Below are 19,025 nucleotides of genomic sequence, written 5' to 3'. Positions count from 1 at the left end.
GAAGGTAGCAGAGGATGAAATAGGTAAAAAGATAAGTGCCAAGAGAAGTCCTTGGACAACACAGCATATGTGGAATGTAACTGACAAAAGAAAAAAAATATAAAATTTCTGCGAAAGAAGCCAGTGAAAGGGAATACAGGCATCTAAAGAACGAGATTAACAAAGTGCAAAATGTCTAAGCAGGAATGGCTAGAGGAGAAATGCAAGGCTATAGAAGCACATATAAGAAGTGGAAAGGTAGGTCCCTGTCTGTAGGAAAACTGAAGAAGCCTTTGCAGAAAAGAGAAGTGAAAGCTGAAAGGAATATATAGACTGGCTATACAAGGGAAATGAGCTTGAAGGCAATATTATAGAAACTGAAGAGGAAGTAGACAAAGATGAATCACCAGTTTCAAAATGAGATGTACAAGTATATGGCTAGTTGAAATTAATACCATCACAAGTTACCGCAGTGTAACGTCAAGAGCTCTTACAGTAACACCAGATGGAAAGCTCTTGCCCTTGTGGAGGGTCTTCTGATTAAAAACCACAACAACTGCAATTTTCATCAATCATCCATAATGTTCAACATCACTGTGCACTGCTGCTTTTCAGCACCACATGTATATATTTGCACATTATGTTCCTGTAAACTATCTACTGTAATGCTGATTGGCATATCAAATTACAATAGCATTTGGTTTGCCTTCCCTATTCGGGAATGTAAATGCAAATTTCCATGTAATGCTGAAAAGATATCAAACTGTTTTTGTAAACTTGAAGCAGTTTTTGCACAATTGTAGTTCTATACGGAAAGACAGATTATTTCAGTGTATAAATTGCTGAACCCATCCATAAGAAACTTTAAATTCCATTGGTGAAATGTTTCTTTTACGTGCTATTCATTTCCATACGGGCCAAAGAAAAGTTGTTCTGCACTGCTCATTTGTCATGTATGGTTGTTAAGATAATTTAGCACTGTATCAAGTACACCATAGTAGTACATCATAATCGGAGTTGTGTTGGCTATTTTATCTGAACATCAAGCCACATAATGCACATGAAACTTATGCTAATGAGGATCACGAAACATTGGAATAGAACTGTGTGTGTGTGTGTGTGTGTGTGTGTGTGTGTGTGTGTGTGTGTGTGTGTGTGTGTGTGTGTGAGAGAGAGAGAGAGAGAGAGAGAGAGAGAGAGAGAGAGTACCCTCAGTTATGTGTGAGAGAAGAGAGGGGGAGAGACGCAATTCGAATCACTGCCTAACAGAACTATATTTTATTACTTTTACTATAATCTCTTGTCCAAAGTTTAGGCACAGCCTATATTCGTACAAAAGTGGTAAATAAAAATTGTGGCTCATAATATGCAATTACTAGATACAACAATCAGTCTCTAGCATAAATAATAATACTGAAGAGAACCAGAAGCTCCAGTTGTCAAATCACACACTGTGTATTACAGTCTCTGAAATGTGTAGCTCCCACATAAGTTGAGTATCTCCACTGCTATTTTTTTGCTAACTGGAGCAAAATGTATTTTTCTGCACACTGCACATTAAGCTTGCCAATGGCCTTGCCGCAGTGGTAACACCGGTTCCCGTCAGAAAACCAAAGTTAAGCGCTGTCAGGCTGGGCTAGCACTCGGATGGGTGAGCATCCGGTCTGCTGAGCACTGTTGGCAAGCGGATTGCACTTAGCCCTTGTGAGGCAAACTGAGGAGCAACTCGACTGAGAAGTAGTGGCTCTGGTCTCGGAAATTTACATACGGCCGGGAGAGCAGTGTGCTGACCACATGCCCCTCCACTCTGCATCCAGTGACACCTATGAACTGAGGATGACACGGCGGCCGATAAGTACCGCTGGGCCTTCGTGGCCTGTTTGGGAGGAGTTGTTTTAGTTTTAGCACATTAAGCTTACAGGAAGAAGATACTGCTACACTTACAGCAGCCCTGCTTCTTGAAAATCACTTTCTGGTAATATTAACTTCAATTTTTGTAATTAGCATGCATGACACACCTGCAGTCTTAAGGTTAGCTACTCATTATTATAGAGATACTGTTCAAGGATTTTCTTTCCTCAGTTTCACTGTCAGTATATGCGACAAATATGTTTGTAATACTCCAGATATGTATTTAATCCACAGTTATATTTTTCTCACTGTTCCAGAAGTACATACAGTTGTCCATGAAATCTCTTTAGATGCCATTTGAGGAATAGTTTTCTAACAAAACAAACAGCTCTTCATTTAAAGAGCACATCCAGTAACAATTTGCCAGTGCCTTAAAAACCTAAAACCTAATCAAGGATGCTTCCATAAAATTTAAGAGTAATTTATGATTTAACAAGTATTATCAAAGGCATCAAAAAATGAATTTAAGTTGGGAAAGCTTGAGAAACTACATATTAGCTATATTTGGCGGTGTATTACATGCTGCTAGCAGAATTTTTGAAAAGAAAATTATTGTTTTTCCCAGTCCTTTGAGGGACTGATTTCAACACATTTGCAGAATAAATAATTTTAAACACTGGTATACTGGACAAAAAAATGAGTTGCTTATCTAAGGATTAAATGACTGCAAAATAATTTTATTCAAAGTACTTTATAAACAGGCTAGAACAAATGTTTACCTGTACTTACTACTGTATGTGCTCTACCACAAGCAACATGAGTTATGCGGTACTGCTTAATGGCTGAAAATTAAAAAATTCGGGTTATTAGCTAATGATTTAAACCATGCTAATTTGATTAGTGATGGACTAAAAATTCTTACTTTTGACACATTTTGGTTTTGTAACAGTGTTACTATGTCCCATCCCTAACTGTCCATAGTCATTGCTTCCAAACAAGTAAAGTCTTCCCGTCTCTGAAAATCAAATGAAAACATATGTTTTAATGTTTATTATTATTATTATTATTATTTCTTTCCTTTCTCAGATGTTACTACTACTACTACTACTACTACTACTACTACTACTACCACTACTACCACCACCACCACCCCTACTGAATATATCTGCCATAGTCAGCATGCACTGATATAATATTAAGTTACATGATATAGAAAATAAAAACCATTTGAAAATTCAACATAAGACACACAGTAAAAATATACAATTTCTGGTCATTTATAGTATTTTTCCTCAAAAGTAGGAATGCACTGTCAAAAATTACAACAAATTCTATTCATTTATCAATAGTCTACAGACAGCTTTCAGGTTGCTTAAGATATTATCCATACTTATATAACTACACATGTTTGAAAAACTAAAATCTAACTAAGTAAAAAATTAGAATAGTCTACAAATTTATTACATTCTACCCACTAGGTAGTGCACTTACAGATTCATGGCTGTTGCACTGCATACCGATAGTGGTAACTAGGTATTATGAATACTGGGACCTGAAGATAATGAATCAAGAGTTGATTCAGTAGCCAATCAGAATGCTCTTCGTAAATAAAGTTAGCTGACATTCTGTCTAGTCAGAACTAAACATAATCAGAATCCTTGGCAAATTGGAAATAAGACATACAAGTAGGTTAGTGCAATAACAACAATATATCTTGAGCTATGCTAAACATCAATCTATTACAGGAAACCATTTTTGTGGTGAGAGTCACTGACTTCACTAACTCTAACAAACTGTCATTGGCCAAGCTAACTCAGGCCTTGGGCTACACTACAGGTCTGTACGGCAGCACTTCTAGTTTTCTTCCATTCACATTTATTGACCTCACCAATATGGAGGAACGTTCAATATGAGTTGTCAGCTTTGACTATAGTCCGATCCATGAACAATGGCAGTTCGTGCATGTTGAGGCACTGATGGGGACTGCACTGTTGGCAATTTTCAGCAACAGCTGTGGTATGCACATGCGTGTGAAATCGCTTGAAGAAAGTGTATATCCTGTAAATTATGTCTCTCGCTTGCTTATGCAGAATTTAGCACTTACCACCACCATTAGTGATGACGATTTGCAACAAATGGAATACAAATTCACTAAATAATGCACTATGATCACGTTCAATGCTCGCATTAGCTACGGCTTTCACAGCAGAGTGCTCAGAACACTTCTGAACGCTCAATGGCTGTGGAAGAATGGGTGATGTAGATGCACAGAACAAACCTAAACTCGACTGCCATCGTTCGTGACTTCAACTATAGTGACATAAAATAGAAATGTTCGTTTGGCGTCGTTGGCCGGGAGGTCCCTTGCAGGGCAGGTCTTATTACATTCGACGCCACATTGGGCGACCTGCGCGCCGAATGGGGATGAAATGATGATGAAGACAGCACAACACCCAGTCCCTGAGCAGAGAACATCCCCGATCCAGCCGGGAATCGAACCCGGGCCCGTAGGACAGCTATCCGCCACGCTGACCACTCAGGTATAGGGGTGGAATATAGTGACATAGGAAACATGTGGTAAACATTATAAACAATATAGGGACTAAGACATGTTGTTTTAGGCATTTTTTTTTTTCAACTGGACTGAGCTATAGGCCAGTCTGCCACCAGTCAGTTTTTTAGTATCACACATTCGTTGGCTTCACCAACTAATAACCAAACTGTCACCTTGCAACCTAACTTGACCTCGGCAAAGCTACAGATCAGGCTGTCATCACAACCAGGTTTGTTTTACAACCATGTTCGTTGGTTTTGCCAACTCAGACCTAACTGTTGCCTTCCAACCTAACCTATGCCTCCAGTTAAGCTACAGACTAATTTGTCATCAACAATGTTTACTTTTTGCTCTCACACTCATTGGTTTTACCATGTAACAAAAAAACTGAACATTTGCACAAATAGGTGAGGTGACAGCAGCCATTAACATTACATCCCTGGCCAAAGCCGACGACTCATATCTAACATTCCTCCTGTCCCAGGGTCACCAACTCACAACTAAACTGTCACACCCAACCTACAGGTCAATCTGTTTGGTAATCTAGTATTTTTCCATTCACCAAATAAATATGAAAATCTGCAGCCTACCTTCAAATTCATAATTCATAATAAAGTTTGTTTTGTTTGCCGATGATACAAACATTGCAATAAATAGCAAATCAAGTGTAGTCTTAGAAAGATCAGCCAATAAAATATTTGTGGACATTAATCACTGGTTCCTAGCCAATTCTTTGTCACTAAACTTTGAAAAAACACACTACATGCAGTTCAGAACTTGTAAGGGGTGTCCCAAGAGTATATGTCTAACATACGATGACAAGAAGATAGACGAAGTGGACAGTGTTAAATTCTTGGGATTACAGCTTGATAATAAATTCAAGTGGGAGGAGCACACCACAGAACTGCTGAAGTGTCTTAACAAATCTCTGTTTGCAATGCGAATTCTGTCAGACATAGGGGATATAAAAATGAAAAAGCTGGCATACTATGCTTACTTTCATTCCATGATGTCATATGGGATTATTTTTTGGGGTAATTCATCAAGCCAAGCTAAAGTTTTCCGGGCACAAAAACGTGCAGTAAGAATTATATGTGGTGTGAACTCAAGAACATCCTGCAGAAGCCTGTTTAGGGAACTAGGGATACTAACTACAGCTTCCCAATATATTTATTCCTTAACGAAATTTGTCATTAAAAATATATAACTTTTTCAAACCAACAGCTCAATTCATGGAATCAATACTAGAAATAAGAATAATCTTCACAAGGATTTAAAGTCACTTAGTCTTGTACAAAAAGGTGTGCATTATTCAGGAACACACATTTTCAATAACTTGCCAGCAGCCATAAAAAGCTTAACAACCAATGAAATTCAGTTTAAGAGAAGCCTAAAGGATTTATTGGTGGCCAACTCCTTCTACTCCATTGATGAATTTCTTAGTAAAACCAACTGATTTGTATACAAGTACAACATAACTTCTGCACAATTTCAGTGCAGTAATGTGTTCACTGAAAATGTGTGTGTCTGTGTGTGGTTGTGTGTAAGTATAATCTAACTTCTGCACCATTTCAGTGCAGTAATGTGTTAATTGTAAATAAGTATTACAGTAGTTGTATTACATGTTTATTACCTTATAAATAAATAAAAAATTTTTTATTTTAAATTCAGTGCATTAGTATTTGTAAAATGACTCTTAGTGTTCATTAAAAAATGACGATCATTCCACTTGGGACCTGTGGAATGGTACATTAGCTTATTTATTTTAGTTGTAAATATTTGTCATGTATTGTTGTTTTTCTGACATGTTCCACATCCTGGAGGACCTCCTCACTACGGATCAATTGGAATGAAAGTAAATCTAATCTAATCTAAAAATAATGACCAGTCAATAAAAATTTTTCTGGCACTCCCAGTATTAAAAACAAATGGAATGAATTCATATCTTCCACAAAGAAATCATTAGATACAGTGAATCTCATTAGCTATCATGTACTACCACCATGGCTACAACCAAAGTTAACCAACTGAAAACATCAGCATGCAATGCAAGAGCCACTCACACCATACGTGCAATTTAGGCCTTTGATCACATATTAATTCGTTTGTTGAAGCCCAGAAATCACAGGGCACTTGCAACAACAGCGCACTACTATTTACGTTGAACACTTAATAAATGAAAATAAGAAAAAGATTCTGCAGACATAGTCTACATCTACAACTACGTCTATACTCTAAAAATCACCATGACGTGCATGGCAGAGGATGCGTCCCACTGTACATTTTATTAGGATTTCTTTCGAATCCATTCATGTATGGAGCGCAGGAAGAGTGAGAGTTTGAATGTGTTTGAATGTGTGTGTGTGTGTGTGTGTGTGTGTGTGTGTGTGTGTGTGTGCGCGCGCATTGATTTTTCTAATCTTATTTTCAAAGTCCCTATCTGAGCGATACATGGGGGGGAGGGGGTTGTAGTATATTCCTAGAGCCATCATTTAAAGCTGATTCTTTAATTTGTGTCTATCTTCAAGAGTCTTCCAGTCCAGTTCCTTCAGTATCTCCACGACACACTCCCACAGATCAAACAAATCTTGACCATTCATGCTGCCCTTCTCTTTTATATGTTATGTTTGATAACCCACATTAGTCCTAATTGGTATGGATCCCACACACTTGAGCAATATACTGGAACCAGTTGCACAAAAGATTTGTAAGCAATCTCCTTTGCAAACTGACTGTACCTCCCCAGCATTCTATGAATAAACCAAAGTCTACCACCTGCTTTACCCACGACTGGGCCTACAAAGTGTTATACCAAGATATTTGCACACATAGGCCGATTCCAACAGTGACTCACTGATAATATAGCCATAGGATACTATGTTTTTACATTTCGTGAAGTGCACAATTTAACATTTTTCAACATTTAAAGGACACTGCCAATCTTGGCACCATCTTGAAATCTTATCAAGATCTAACTAAATATTTATGCAGATTCTTTCACAAAGTACTTCCTTATAGATAACTGCATCATCAGCAAGAAGTCTGATGTTGCTATTAAGGGGGAGGAGGAGATTAACAATTAACATCCCCTTGACAATGAGGTCATTAGAGACTGAAAACAAGCTCAGATTAGGGAAGGAAATCAGCTGTGCCCTTTTGAAGAAACCATCCCAGCATTTGCCTTAAGCGATTTAGGGAAATCATAGAAAACTTAAATCATAAGGGCCAGACACAGTTAAACTGATGTCCTCCCAAATGCGAGTCCAGTGTGCTACCCATTGCGCTGCCCTGCTCAGAGTTAGTATTAATATTGTCCGCTATGTCATTAATATACAACATGAACAACAAGTGTCCCAACACACTTCCTGAGGCACACCCAAGGTTAGTTCCACATCTGATTATGACTCTCCATCCAAGATAGTGTCAAAACTGACAACAGTTATGAAATACAAAAATGCCAAGGCACACAGTGGCTATGTCAGTATGCAGAAATACGAACAAAACACACACACACACACACACACACACACACACACACACACACACACACACACACACAAATTATCTGATACATAACAATAAACACATATACAGCAAATAAAGCTGTGTTATTGTACGCTCCACTTTCTTAACTTGCTTATTTGAAACAGTGATGCTCTAAATAAGACTGTCATGATTGAAAGACTTCACATCATGAATAGCTTTTATTTTCACAGGGAGTTTATTAAAAAGTTTCAAACCAAAGTGGAATGGACCCTTCTGATAAATTCTTGTATTTGTAAGGTTGTATTGAAGCCTGAGTCTGGTGTCATGGTCTTGGACATGACAGTTCCTCTGCAGACTTTTGTGACTATCAGTTACATTTCTTTCCCCTTATGCAAATGCATGGAAGTAAAAGTATGTTAAGTACTGTAAACATAGGAATGCACAATTCCCTAATTTACTTCCGTTTATTATTCTAATAGCCTCCACTTGAATTTTAAATGTAGTGAGAGCTGCCAGAAAGTTTCACAAGAATGTTACTCCCATGACTGGATATAAGCACAGTAATCACCCCTAGCAGTTTCCATACTGGTGCATGACTTGCAGACTCTTAGGGAATAATACTCTCAACTTAGTGTACCATAAACACACTCAAACAATGGAAAGCCCAGGAGGGAATTACAGTAATATGAATATATTGCCATTGACATATTCAGCATCTTTAATCAATTTCAAATTGTCTTGCAGCCAAATACCATGGAATTTTGTTTCAGCACAACTTTACACTTGATCGTATTTCAGAAAAGGCTAGATTTATTTCGATCCTTATTTTGTTGGGTATGAAATTCATTTTGGCAGTCTACCTATTAACCAATTTTGGTCTGACCAATGATTTGCTTCACGGCATGATTTACAGACTTTGCAGTTCCTTACTGTTCTCACTTTTTAAGTGTTATATGCATCAACACATTTATATCTAGATCATTAACACAGAATAGGAAAACAGGGGATGCACAATCTGGTCTCTGACACTATGTACTTGATTGTATACACAGTAGACAGTACTTACTGTAGCCCATGAACGATTTGATCACCATCTTTGAAAGCTATGGACTTCACTCTTTGTAAGTAGGCTTTCAAGATTAACCAGATCTAATGCATTTGACAGTTCTAAAAACAGTTATTTGTTATCTATCCGATTTAATGTACTATTAAAGACGTTCATAGTTTGCTATATGTTTCACATTTGACCTCCTAAATGCATGTTACGATATAGATTATTCTCTAAAAAAGAAATCAGTTTTTCGCACATAATTTTCTCAAAAACTTTTGATATGCCAGATAAATACATATATTGTGATCAAATAACATTTAGTTTCATATAACAAAATAACTATTACACTTAATTCGTAGACAGGTAGTGCTTAAACTCAAAGTGATTCAGGATATACGGATGGAGTACAAAGGAAGTTTACTGTACATTAATTAATGAGTACCCTAAAATATTTACCGCACACGAGCGCAGTGTGTTCATCACCGCAGTCAAAGTCCACAATTCTGTCATTCCTGATGTAAAAACGACTTGGCAAGTTGTCGGCAAATCTCGAACGTCCAAACGTAAAAATCGCTCCCGTTTCTAATGACAGAGTAACAGCATTCCATTAATTCAAAACATGAGTTATTGTATAACAACAGGGAAAAACTCTACATCTTTCTACACTGTCAAAAACTAATGTAATTAATGTAATCGTCAGCGTCCCCGCAACGTGCTCCTCTTGTGACAGTCAAAAGAATGTGTTTATAAGTTAAATAAATCCTAAGCTCCGGCAACTTTTTCGCTTAACGTTTGCTAAGGGAGTAAATATAGCAACAAAATCAAGTGAGAGATTAGGGACGTATAGGTGAAGTGGACCCTGTAACATACTATTCTAATGGAAATGCTAACGGCAATTAAAACGAAATTAATTCAGGACACCATTTAACATGCCTGGAATGTCAATTTCATCGCCCGCCATATTGCACAGATATTACAACACTGTGTAAAATGCAACAGCGTCTATGCCACTGTTTATCACACCCCTGTCACTACGTGCATATATTTAACGAGTGGCTCCACTCCCTTCAAAGATATACAAGGCAGCTCGGCTTTCTCGTTCCATAATGCTTTGTTAAAAGATTGGGTTTGCCTCGCTCCGGACAATAGTATTCAGTAAGGGCTCATGTCTACGGCGACAGATGAAAGAAATCAGCGTTTTTCGAGGGCGGAAGGAAGTGTGAAACTCAAGGGTATAGAGGATGGAGGAATTTTCTTCCAGTATGAAGCTGAACTTAAAGCCCGGTCCACACGCAACGATCTGTCTGCGCAGACATCGGCGCAGATGTCTGTACATGCAAAAGGTCGCTGCAAATGTGGTGTGTTCACACGACACAAACCCCAATCTACTACTCGCCCGCCATCTGTCGGTGTAGAAAATAAATATCAGTGGCAAGCGACTACGCTCCCCGTAAACGTCAAAAATTTAATTCAGTTATTTTGATATATAGAACTGGAGGAAGTTCTGTTGTGGTCTGTGTTCGCAACTCGTGTTGCAAAAAACATTCAGACCAACCGCAGGAAACAGAGAAGGCGGTAAAAATGGTGAAGACAGTGGCTGCTAAAGCGAAAGCAGTTTTCTCACGTACATTTACTGCGAGAGTTGCAGGGCGAACCTAACGACTGGCGAAATTATTTGCGGATGGATGTCGAAACTTATAATTATCTCTTAAAGCTTGTAACGCCTCGTATTATGAGAAAAAATACTTGTATGAGAAGGGCAATTTCTCATCATGAACGGCTGGCGGTAACATTAAGATTCCTAGCAACAGGAAGGAGCTACAAGGATTTGGAATTTTCAACTGCAATATCGAAACAAGCGTTGAGTGAAATAATACCCAACACATGTGAAGCTATTTACGCTGTCCTGAAGGATGAGTTCATGAAGGCAAGTCAAGTAAATTAAGTCTGCCAAGTTACAGATAATATTTTTGGTGTTGTAGACGTGTTTGAAACACAGTAGGTCTGTATTATTAGAGATTATATACCTACATGGCCAATGAACTATGGTTTACTTTGTTTCTGAGTAGGCATTTTCAGTTCGCTACTGTGTAGAAGCAACCTGTTACAAACTTTTGTTACAGGATACAAAACTCCACTCTGAATTCTAGACAGAGTTCGCAACGAACATTTTTTTATTTTTTTTTTATTATCACTGTTTCTCTGTTTGCCGAGGCGTCAACTGCCCGCAATTTTTCAATTAGAGCATTGTATGCTGCTGTCTTTTTGTGTCGGTCACTATATTTTTTACTTTTAATCTTACACAAACATGGGTGGTTTCTATATATTCCAATGAATTCACTTACAAACTCTCGAGAACACAGACGAGTATCAGCCATTTTAATGCCCTCGGCGCACAAATACAAACACTAGACTGAGCGAACAGCTGTTTCGCGCCAGATTTGCGGCGATCTCCTGTCCACACGCTCCAACTTGTCGGCGCAGATGTGGTTTGAACCCACAGATTTGAGAGGTTTCGCTCAAACCTCCAACTCCAACTTCCAGGTTTGCACACACCTCAGGTTGGTGCAAATCTTCTGTACACACGCAACGATCTGTCTGCGCAGATGTGATGTGCGCAGACATTTGCGCAGATAGATCGTTGCGTGTGGACAGGCCTTAAGTCAGAAACGGCAGATATGGTGTCGAGGAGGAGGAGGAGGATATTAGTGTTTAACGTCCCGTCGACAACGAGGTCATTAGAGACGGAGCGCAAGCTCGGGTGAGGGAAGGATGGGGAAGGAAATCGGCCGTGCCCTTTCAAAGGAACCATCCCGGTATTTGCCTGAAGCGATTTAGGGAAATCACGGAAAACCTAAATCAGGATGGCCGGAGACGGGATTGAACCGTCGTCCTCCCGAATGCGAGTCCAGTGTGCTAACCACTGCGCCACCTCGCTCGGTATATGGTGTCGAGACTGTAACGGAGCAAAACAGGTCTACTCCAGAGGAGCGCCTGCAAAAAGCGTCAGTTCTCCTTCTGAATGGTAGGAGCAGTCTTGCATGTGTTGACACTCGGCGCAGTCCCGTAAATGGGAAATGCTCAATACCTCTGTTGTAATCCACCACAGCTACTATTGTAGTTCAGCAAGCGCTTATACATGGGAAGTAACCAAACAGCACGTGATTAATAGTCATTTACCGCAGGGGGTATTTAATCCGCCATCGATCTTGGCGCAAGAAGGCTGTCGTTAAGTTGGGCGTCATTAACATAAAGACCATGAGCGAGGTGGGGTTAATCTTTCTTCTGCCCTCCCCAAGGACCCTGGGTGAGGCAACCAGCTGATGAACATGGCAGACAGCCAGAGCAGGCACATGCTTGGGCAGAGGAAGTGAGCGACTGATAATGAGCACATCCATATAAGTAAGTGCATGGGCAATAAGTGTAGTTTGATTATCAGTCAGCTGGTCAACACTGTTCTTCTGCTTTCAGTCCGCGTGATAGCCTGGAGCATGGGGGACATCTGGGAACTTGCATTTGATGTGTGTACCCATTCGTGTCGTTGCAGGTGTAGCATGGTGTGAGTCAGAAGTGGTTGTGTCTTCTGGCATAGGTGTTACTGGCTGCAGAGCAGAGGGCATGTGCCTGCTGGTAATTGCTGTATAGGTGCCAGAGCCAGTGTGAATTGTCGATGAGAGCAGTTTTAAGTCACTCAACTGAAGCCTTTCTCATTCATGCCGCCTTTTCAGATGACGAAGGTATTTGGTAATCTTGGCATCATTTTATATAGGTCAGAACATGGAGGAGTGAAAGGTTGCTGTACAGCGTCAGCACACAGCCAGACATATGTTGATGTGTTCAACTCTTCGAAAATGAAGTGAGATTGTTGTCCGTGGCATTGCAGGTTTCATGGGCGTATTTCTCGGATGTGCAGCTCTAGTTTTCGAAGAAAATTAGTGTGGTCATTCGACAGCTGGATTGTTGTAGAGACAGTGTGGTAAAATCGCCATATACTCGCAGCTCTTCGCTGAACACTATTTGTGCTGGAGAACAGAGCAAATCTTTTACAGGCATCTGGAGACCAAGCAGAGCACACAGCAATGTATCAATCCAAGTTTAGTTCTGGCACTTAAAGAATTTAAGTGAGCAATACATGCAGTGGACCAGACGAAATGGTTAACTCGTGATACGAATGTGGTGACTGCCACAAAGGTTAAGTAGTTCGTTGAATAGAAATCCATTAAAATGATGGCCTCAGCACATGACAAAGGTAAGAGTAACCTCATGGCAAGACAATTAAACATTCACAAGTGCCTTGGCGACAGGTTCATCTATGATGTCTATTAGTGGTACAGCTTCTGGCAACCTAGTATAACTGTCAACCATTGTTAGTAGGTGATGATGACCCTGGGCAGACAACGTCAAGGTAGATATGAACAAAATGTGTGGTCTGTAGAGGAAAATCCTGAATGTGGTACGCACATGCTGTGAAACTGTTTTTCTGGCACATAACACAGGAGCAAATCCACATGTGGCTGTTTTTCTTGACACATGGTCAGACCATTTTGCTTGCCACAACTCTGACCATTGCTTTGCTGCCAGGGTGTAATATGCTGTGAATGGCATTGAAGACCTCTTGGCAGTAATTTAGTGGGATAAGGGGCTGTAAACGAACGCCGCTGTAGTTATGCCACATTTCATTTGCATATACATCAACAAGTAAATGCATCAGGTAAAGCAAGGCAAGTGCTCCATCGAGAATCTACTGCCATATGAAAGCGTCTGTCAGATGGCTATCTGCAATCTTCATGCAGTCTACCATTGTTACGCTACATTTCTCAAAAGGCAATCATCCAAGCTATTGTCTTTGCTTTTGATATGTCGAATGTCTGTTGTAAGTTGTGCCACAAATTCCACATGTCAGCACCGACGTGGCGGAATAAGTTCTGTTGGCCACTGTAGAACAGAAGTGGTCAATGGTCCAAAAATACAGCAAAATGTTGGCCATCTCAAGTGGATTGGAAGTGTTTAATGACCAGCTACATGCCGAGAAGTTCCCAATCTACATCGCTCCATTTAGTTTGAGCCTCTGTAAGACACATGCAGAAAAATGCAATGATTTGCCAGGATTCACGAAACTGTTGTTGCAGGGAAGTGCCCACAGCTACATATTTGGCATGTACAAAATATCCCATCTGTTAGCAGTGTTGCATTAGGCAGTGCTGTCTTCAAATGCTTCAATTACTTCTGGAGACCACTTAATTTTTCTGTTGCCAGAAGTGTCCTTTCCGGTGAAAAGGAGATTGAGAGGCTGCTGAACGACGGCAAAGTGCGGTAAACGACAGCGATAGACCGATGAAGGCTCTTGTATGCAGCAGAACATGGCATATTTTGAATAGCTGAAAGGTATTCTTGAAGTGGTGCCAGTCCAATGAAAGAGATCTTGTAGCCTATAAAAGAAGTATCTGCTTTTTCAAACATACATTTCCCTGTATTAATGAGAATGCCAAAGTCTTACGGCATTGAAAGAGCTGGTATAAACAATGGAAATTTTCTTGCAAGGTCTTAGAGAAATCAAAATATCGTCAAGATAGAATAAAACATACGGGAGAACACGTAAAACATTGCACTTGAATCTCTGCCATGTGTGAGCGGTATTTTTAACCCATATGGCATGAAATTGTAATGATATAGCCTGTAGGCTGCAGATTCGGCGACTTGCGCCACAGGATGGTTTGGTCAGGAGTCTTCTACACGCACGAGCAGGCTACACTGGTAGAAGGGGCTGTGTGGCGTGGACAGGGTGGTTTTTTAGGTGAGAGAGTCTCGGGAAAACGCAAAAAAGGCTTCAGTCTCAAAGGGTGCAGGTCGAACACAGGAAGAACGTGGATCCAGGAATCATCGGTATATTGTTGTAGATGTGTTGGGATACTACCAGAGCTCCAAGTGCTAATACAAAACACTGATGCTCAAATCGTTATAGGCATTGAAAGATGGCTAAAGATGGAGATAAGTTCAACCGAAATTCTTGTGAAGAATGTAACGGTATTCAGAAGGGATAGGCCAAACACAGTTAGCGGTGATGTGTTTGTTGCTGTTATAAGTAGTTTATCTTGTAGGGAAATTGAAGTACATATTTTCTGTGAGTTAGTATGGGAAGAGATCATTCTTGGCAACCAGGATAAAATAATAATTGGATCCTTTTACCGAACTCCCGAACGAGATGATACACAGTTGCTGAAAGGTTCAAACAAAACTCGAGTTTAATTTCAAATACATACCCGACTCATACAATTATTTACCTTCAATATGTTGGCGAAAATACATTTTTAAATCTGGAGGTACGCATAAAACATCATCCGAAATTGCGCAAAACCCATTCTCTGAAAATTATTTCAAAGAATCAGTTCATGAGCCGACACGAATAGTAAATGGTTGTGAACACACTACACCCCTCAGTAACAAATAACCCTGAGCTAATAATGAGCATCAAACGGATATAGGGATTAGTGACCATAGGGTTGTCGTAGAGGGACTGAATGATGTAGCCCCTAAATCCTCCAAAAATAAACGAAAGGTATACCTATTCAAAAAAAGCAGATAAAAATTCACTTGACGCCTTCCTGAGAGACAATCTCACTCCTTCTAAATTAGCAATGTACATGTAGACTAGGTGTGGCTTGAATTCAATGAAATAGTATCGACAGAAATTGAGAGATACCAAATAAATTAATAAACTATGGAGCTATGGAGCTGATCCCCCTTGGCACACAAAACGGGTCAGAACACTGTCACAGAATCAACGCAAAATCTCCAAGATTGGTGATCTTTTACAGAAGCTCGAAATTTAGGCCAGATTCAATGCGAGATGCTTACAATAGTTTTCACAACGAAACTTTGTCTCGAAACCTGGCAGAGAATCCAAAGAGATTCTGGTTGAATGTAAAGTATGCTAGAGGCAAGACACAATCAATGCCTTCTCTGCACGACAGCAATGGAAATACTATCGGCGACAGTGCTGCCAAAACAGAGTTACAAAGCACAGTCATCCGAAATTCCTTCACCAGTGAAGACAAGGTAAATATTCCAGAATTCGAATCAAGAACAGCTGTCAACATGAGTAACTTAGAAGTAGATAATCCTTAGAATAATGGGCAACTTCAGTAACCTACACCGAGCGAGATGGTGCAGCAGTTAGCACACTGGACCCCCATTCAGGAGGACGACAGTTCAAACCCGTGTCTGTCATCTTGATTTAGGTTTTCCATGATTTCCCTAAATCACTTCAGGCAAATGCTAGGATGGTTCCTTTGAAAGGGCATGGCCAATTTCCTTCTCCATCCTACCCTAAACCGATGGGACCGATGACATCGCTGTTCGGTCCCCTCCTCCAAATCAACCAACCAACCAAGCATCACTTAATAAAAACAACTCTTCCAGTCCAGTTTGTAAACCAATTAGGTTTCTTTCAGAGTGTACTGATGCAATAGCTCCATACTTAACAGTCATATACACTATGTGATCAAAAGTACCCGGACATCTGGCTGAAAATGACTTACAAGTTCGTGGCAGCCTCCATCGGTAATGCTAGAATTCAGTATGGTTTTGGCCCACCCTTAGCCTTGATGACGGCTTCCACACTCGCAGGCATACGTTCAATCAAGTGCTGGAAGGTTTGTTGGGAATGACATCCCATTCTTTACGGAGTGCTGCACTGAGGAGAGGTATCGATGTCGGTCGGTGAGACCTGGCACAAGTCGCCATTCTAAAACATCCCAAATGTGTTCTACAGGATTCAGGTCACGACTCTGTGCTGGCTAGTCCATTACAGGGATGTTATTGTCGTGTAACCACTCCGCCACAGACCGTGCATTATGAAGAGGTGCTCGATCATGCTGAAAGATGAAATCTCCATCCCCGAATTGCTCTTCAACAGTGGGAAGCAAGAAGGTGCTTACAACATCAATGTATGCCTGTGCTGTGATGGTGTCACGCAAAACAACAAGTCCCCTCCATGAAAAACACGACCACACCATAACACCACCACCTCCGAATTTTACTGTTGGCACTACATACGCTGGCAGCTGACGTTCGCCAGGCACTCGCCATACCCACACCCTGCCATCGGATCGCCACACTGTGTATCGTGATACGTCACTCCACATAACGTTTTTCCACTGTTTACACACCTCACACCAAGCGAGGCGTCGTAAGGCATTTACCGGCGTGATACGCGTCTTATGAGCAGCTCATCGACCATGAAATCCGATTTTTCCTATCTCCCACCTATCATAGTACTTGCAATGGATCCTGATACAGTTTGGAATTCCTGCGTGATGGTCTGGATAGATGTCTGCTTATTACACATTACGACCCTCTTCTACTGTCGGCTGTCTCTGTCAGTCAACGGATGAGACCGGCCTGTATGCTTTTCTGCTGTATGTGTCCCTTCACGTTTCCACTTCACTATCACATCGGAAACAGTGGACCTAGTGGTGTGTAGGAGTGTGGAAATCTCACGTACAGACGTATGACACAAATGACACTCAATCACCTGACCACGTTCAATGTCATGAGTTCTGCGGAACACCCCAGTCTGCCCTCTCACGATGTCTAATGACTACTGAGGTCGCTGATATGGAGTACCTGGCAGCAGGTGGCAGCACAATGCACCTCATATGAAAAACCTATGTTTTTGGAGGTGTCGGGATACTTTAGATCACACAGTGTACAACCGCAAGCTCAACGAAAGATCCATACCCAAAGATCGAAAAGTTGCACATGTCACAGCAATACTCAAGAAGGGTAGTAGGAGCAATCCACCAAATCACAGGCCCATATCATTAACGTCGATATGCAGCAAGATTTTGGAACATACATTGTGTTCAAAGATTATGAATTACACTGAAGAGAACAGTGTATTGACACACAGTCAACATGGATTTAGATAACATTCTTGTGAAAAACAACTATCTCTTTACTCACACATAGTGCTCAGTGCTACTGACAAGGGATTTCAAATTGATTCCATATTTATGTATTTCCAGAAGGTTTTTGACACAGTACACACAAGTGGCTTGTAGTGAATTATATCCTTATGGAATATCGTCTCAATTATGCGAGTGGATTCACGATATCCTGCCAGAGAGGTCACAGTTCGTAGTAATTGATGGAAAGTCATCGAGTAAAACAGATCTGACTTTGCCCAAGGTAGTGTCGACACAAGCTGGGCAGACTGTCGTTCAACTGTTAGAACTTTCATGCACTTCTCTGATGGAACCACAATACACAAAAACTCCTTCGAACAATATTACAGTTAGCTTTATTGTTCACAGGTACAGGAGATGGCAAAGAATACGTGACTTGTTTGCTCGTACGAGCTGACAGTTGAACATAACGTAACGTGCAGGGAACAAAAACATCAGAGTTATCATGTAACTATGCAAGAACTAAAGAAAACAAAACGCACAAACACAAAACACGGCGTCTCTGGTGGCGAGCGTGGTGGTCCCCTGTCTATCAAGTGAAATGTCGATTGTCTTGTCTCCCCTTACGACTACATGGTAGGCTCCTGAGTATGGTGGCTTTAACGACAGTTTGATACCTTCCATGCTTAACATGATGTGTGAACAGGCTTTCAAGTCTTGATGAATGAAGGTGGTAGCTGTACTGCATCTGTGAGGCTGGTGTGAGCGGATTCAGGCAAAGTACTCACACAGTTGGTGTATGAATTCTGGCTGATTGTCCTTGGATTGTGACAGAGCATTTGTTTCCACGAATTCTCCCGGAAGCCTCAATACCTAACCATACACCAGTTCCTTCGAAGATACGTCTAGATCTGGTCTGAAAGTTTTTCTAAGGTCGAATAGTACCATGGGAAGGGCCTTGGTCTGCTCAGTGTCATGACACGTTAGTGCTGCCTTAAGTGAGCGATGCCATCTCTCGATCATCCCGTTACTGGTTGTGTCATTTTGTCGTGAGTTGTGCCACAGAACTTCGCGAGTTGTTTGAACAGGTCAGATTCAAATTGTCGGCCTCTGTCCGTCGTGATGTGAAATGGACAGCCAAAGTGTGGCACACAATACGACACGAAAGCGACAGCTAGAGTTTCTGCTGTAACGTTTG

The 19,025-nt window shown here is 40.7% G+C and overlaps 1 protein-coding gene across 2 annotated transcripts in view; it reads right to left on the bottom strand.

Annotated features, from left to right (window-relative positions):
* Positions 1-9,978, bottom strand: part of LOC126100510 (X-linked retinitis pigmentosa GTPase regulator-like) — a 313,988-nt gene extending 304,010 nt beyond the window's left edge. For both annotated transcript variants that reach the window (XM_049911120.1, XM_049911121.1), the window contains exons 1-4: positions 9,855-9,978; positions 9,378-9,503; positions 2,753-2,845; positions 2,610-2,672 (exon numbers count right to left, since the gene is read on the bottom strand). In XM_049911120.1, coding sequence (XP_049767077.1) covers positions 2,610-2,672; positions 2,753-2,845; positions 9,378-9,503; positions 9,855-9,882 — 310 coding nt within the window. In that variant the 5' untranslated portion in view covers positions 9,883-9,978. The remainder of the gene's footprint in view (positions 1-2,609; positions 2,673-2,752; positions 2,846-9,377; positions 9,504-9,854) is intronic.
* Positions 9,979-19,025: the final 9,047 nt, after the last annotated feature.

This window comes from Schistocerca cancellata, chromosome 9 (assembly GCF_023864275.1).
Source record: "Schistocerca cancellata isolate TAMUIC-IGC-003103 chromosome 9, iqSchCanc2.1, whole genome shotgun sequence".
Taxonomy (NCBI): Eukaryota; Metazoa; Arthropoda; class Insecta; order Orthoptera; family Acrididae; genus Schistocerca; species Schistocerca cancellata.
Note: the sequence above shows the minus strand (reverse complement) of the source record. Positions and strands in the feature narration are given on the sequence as shown.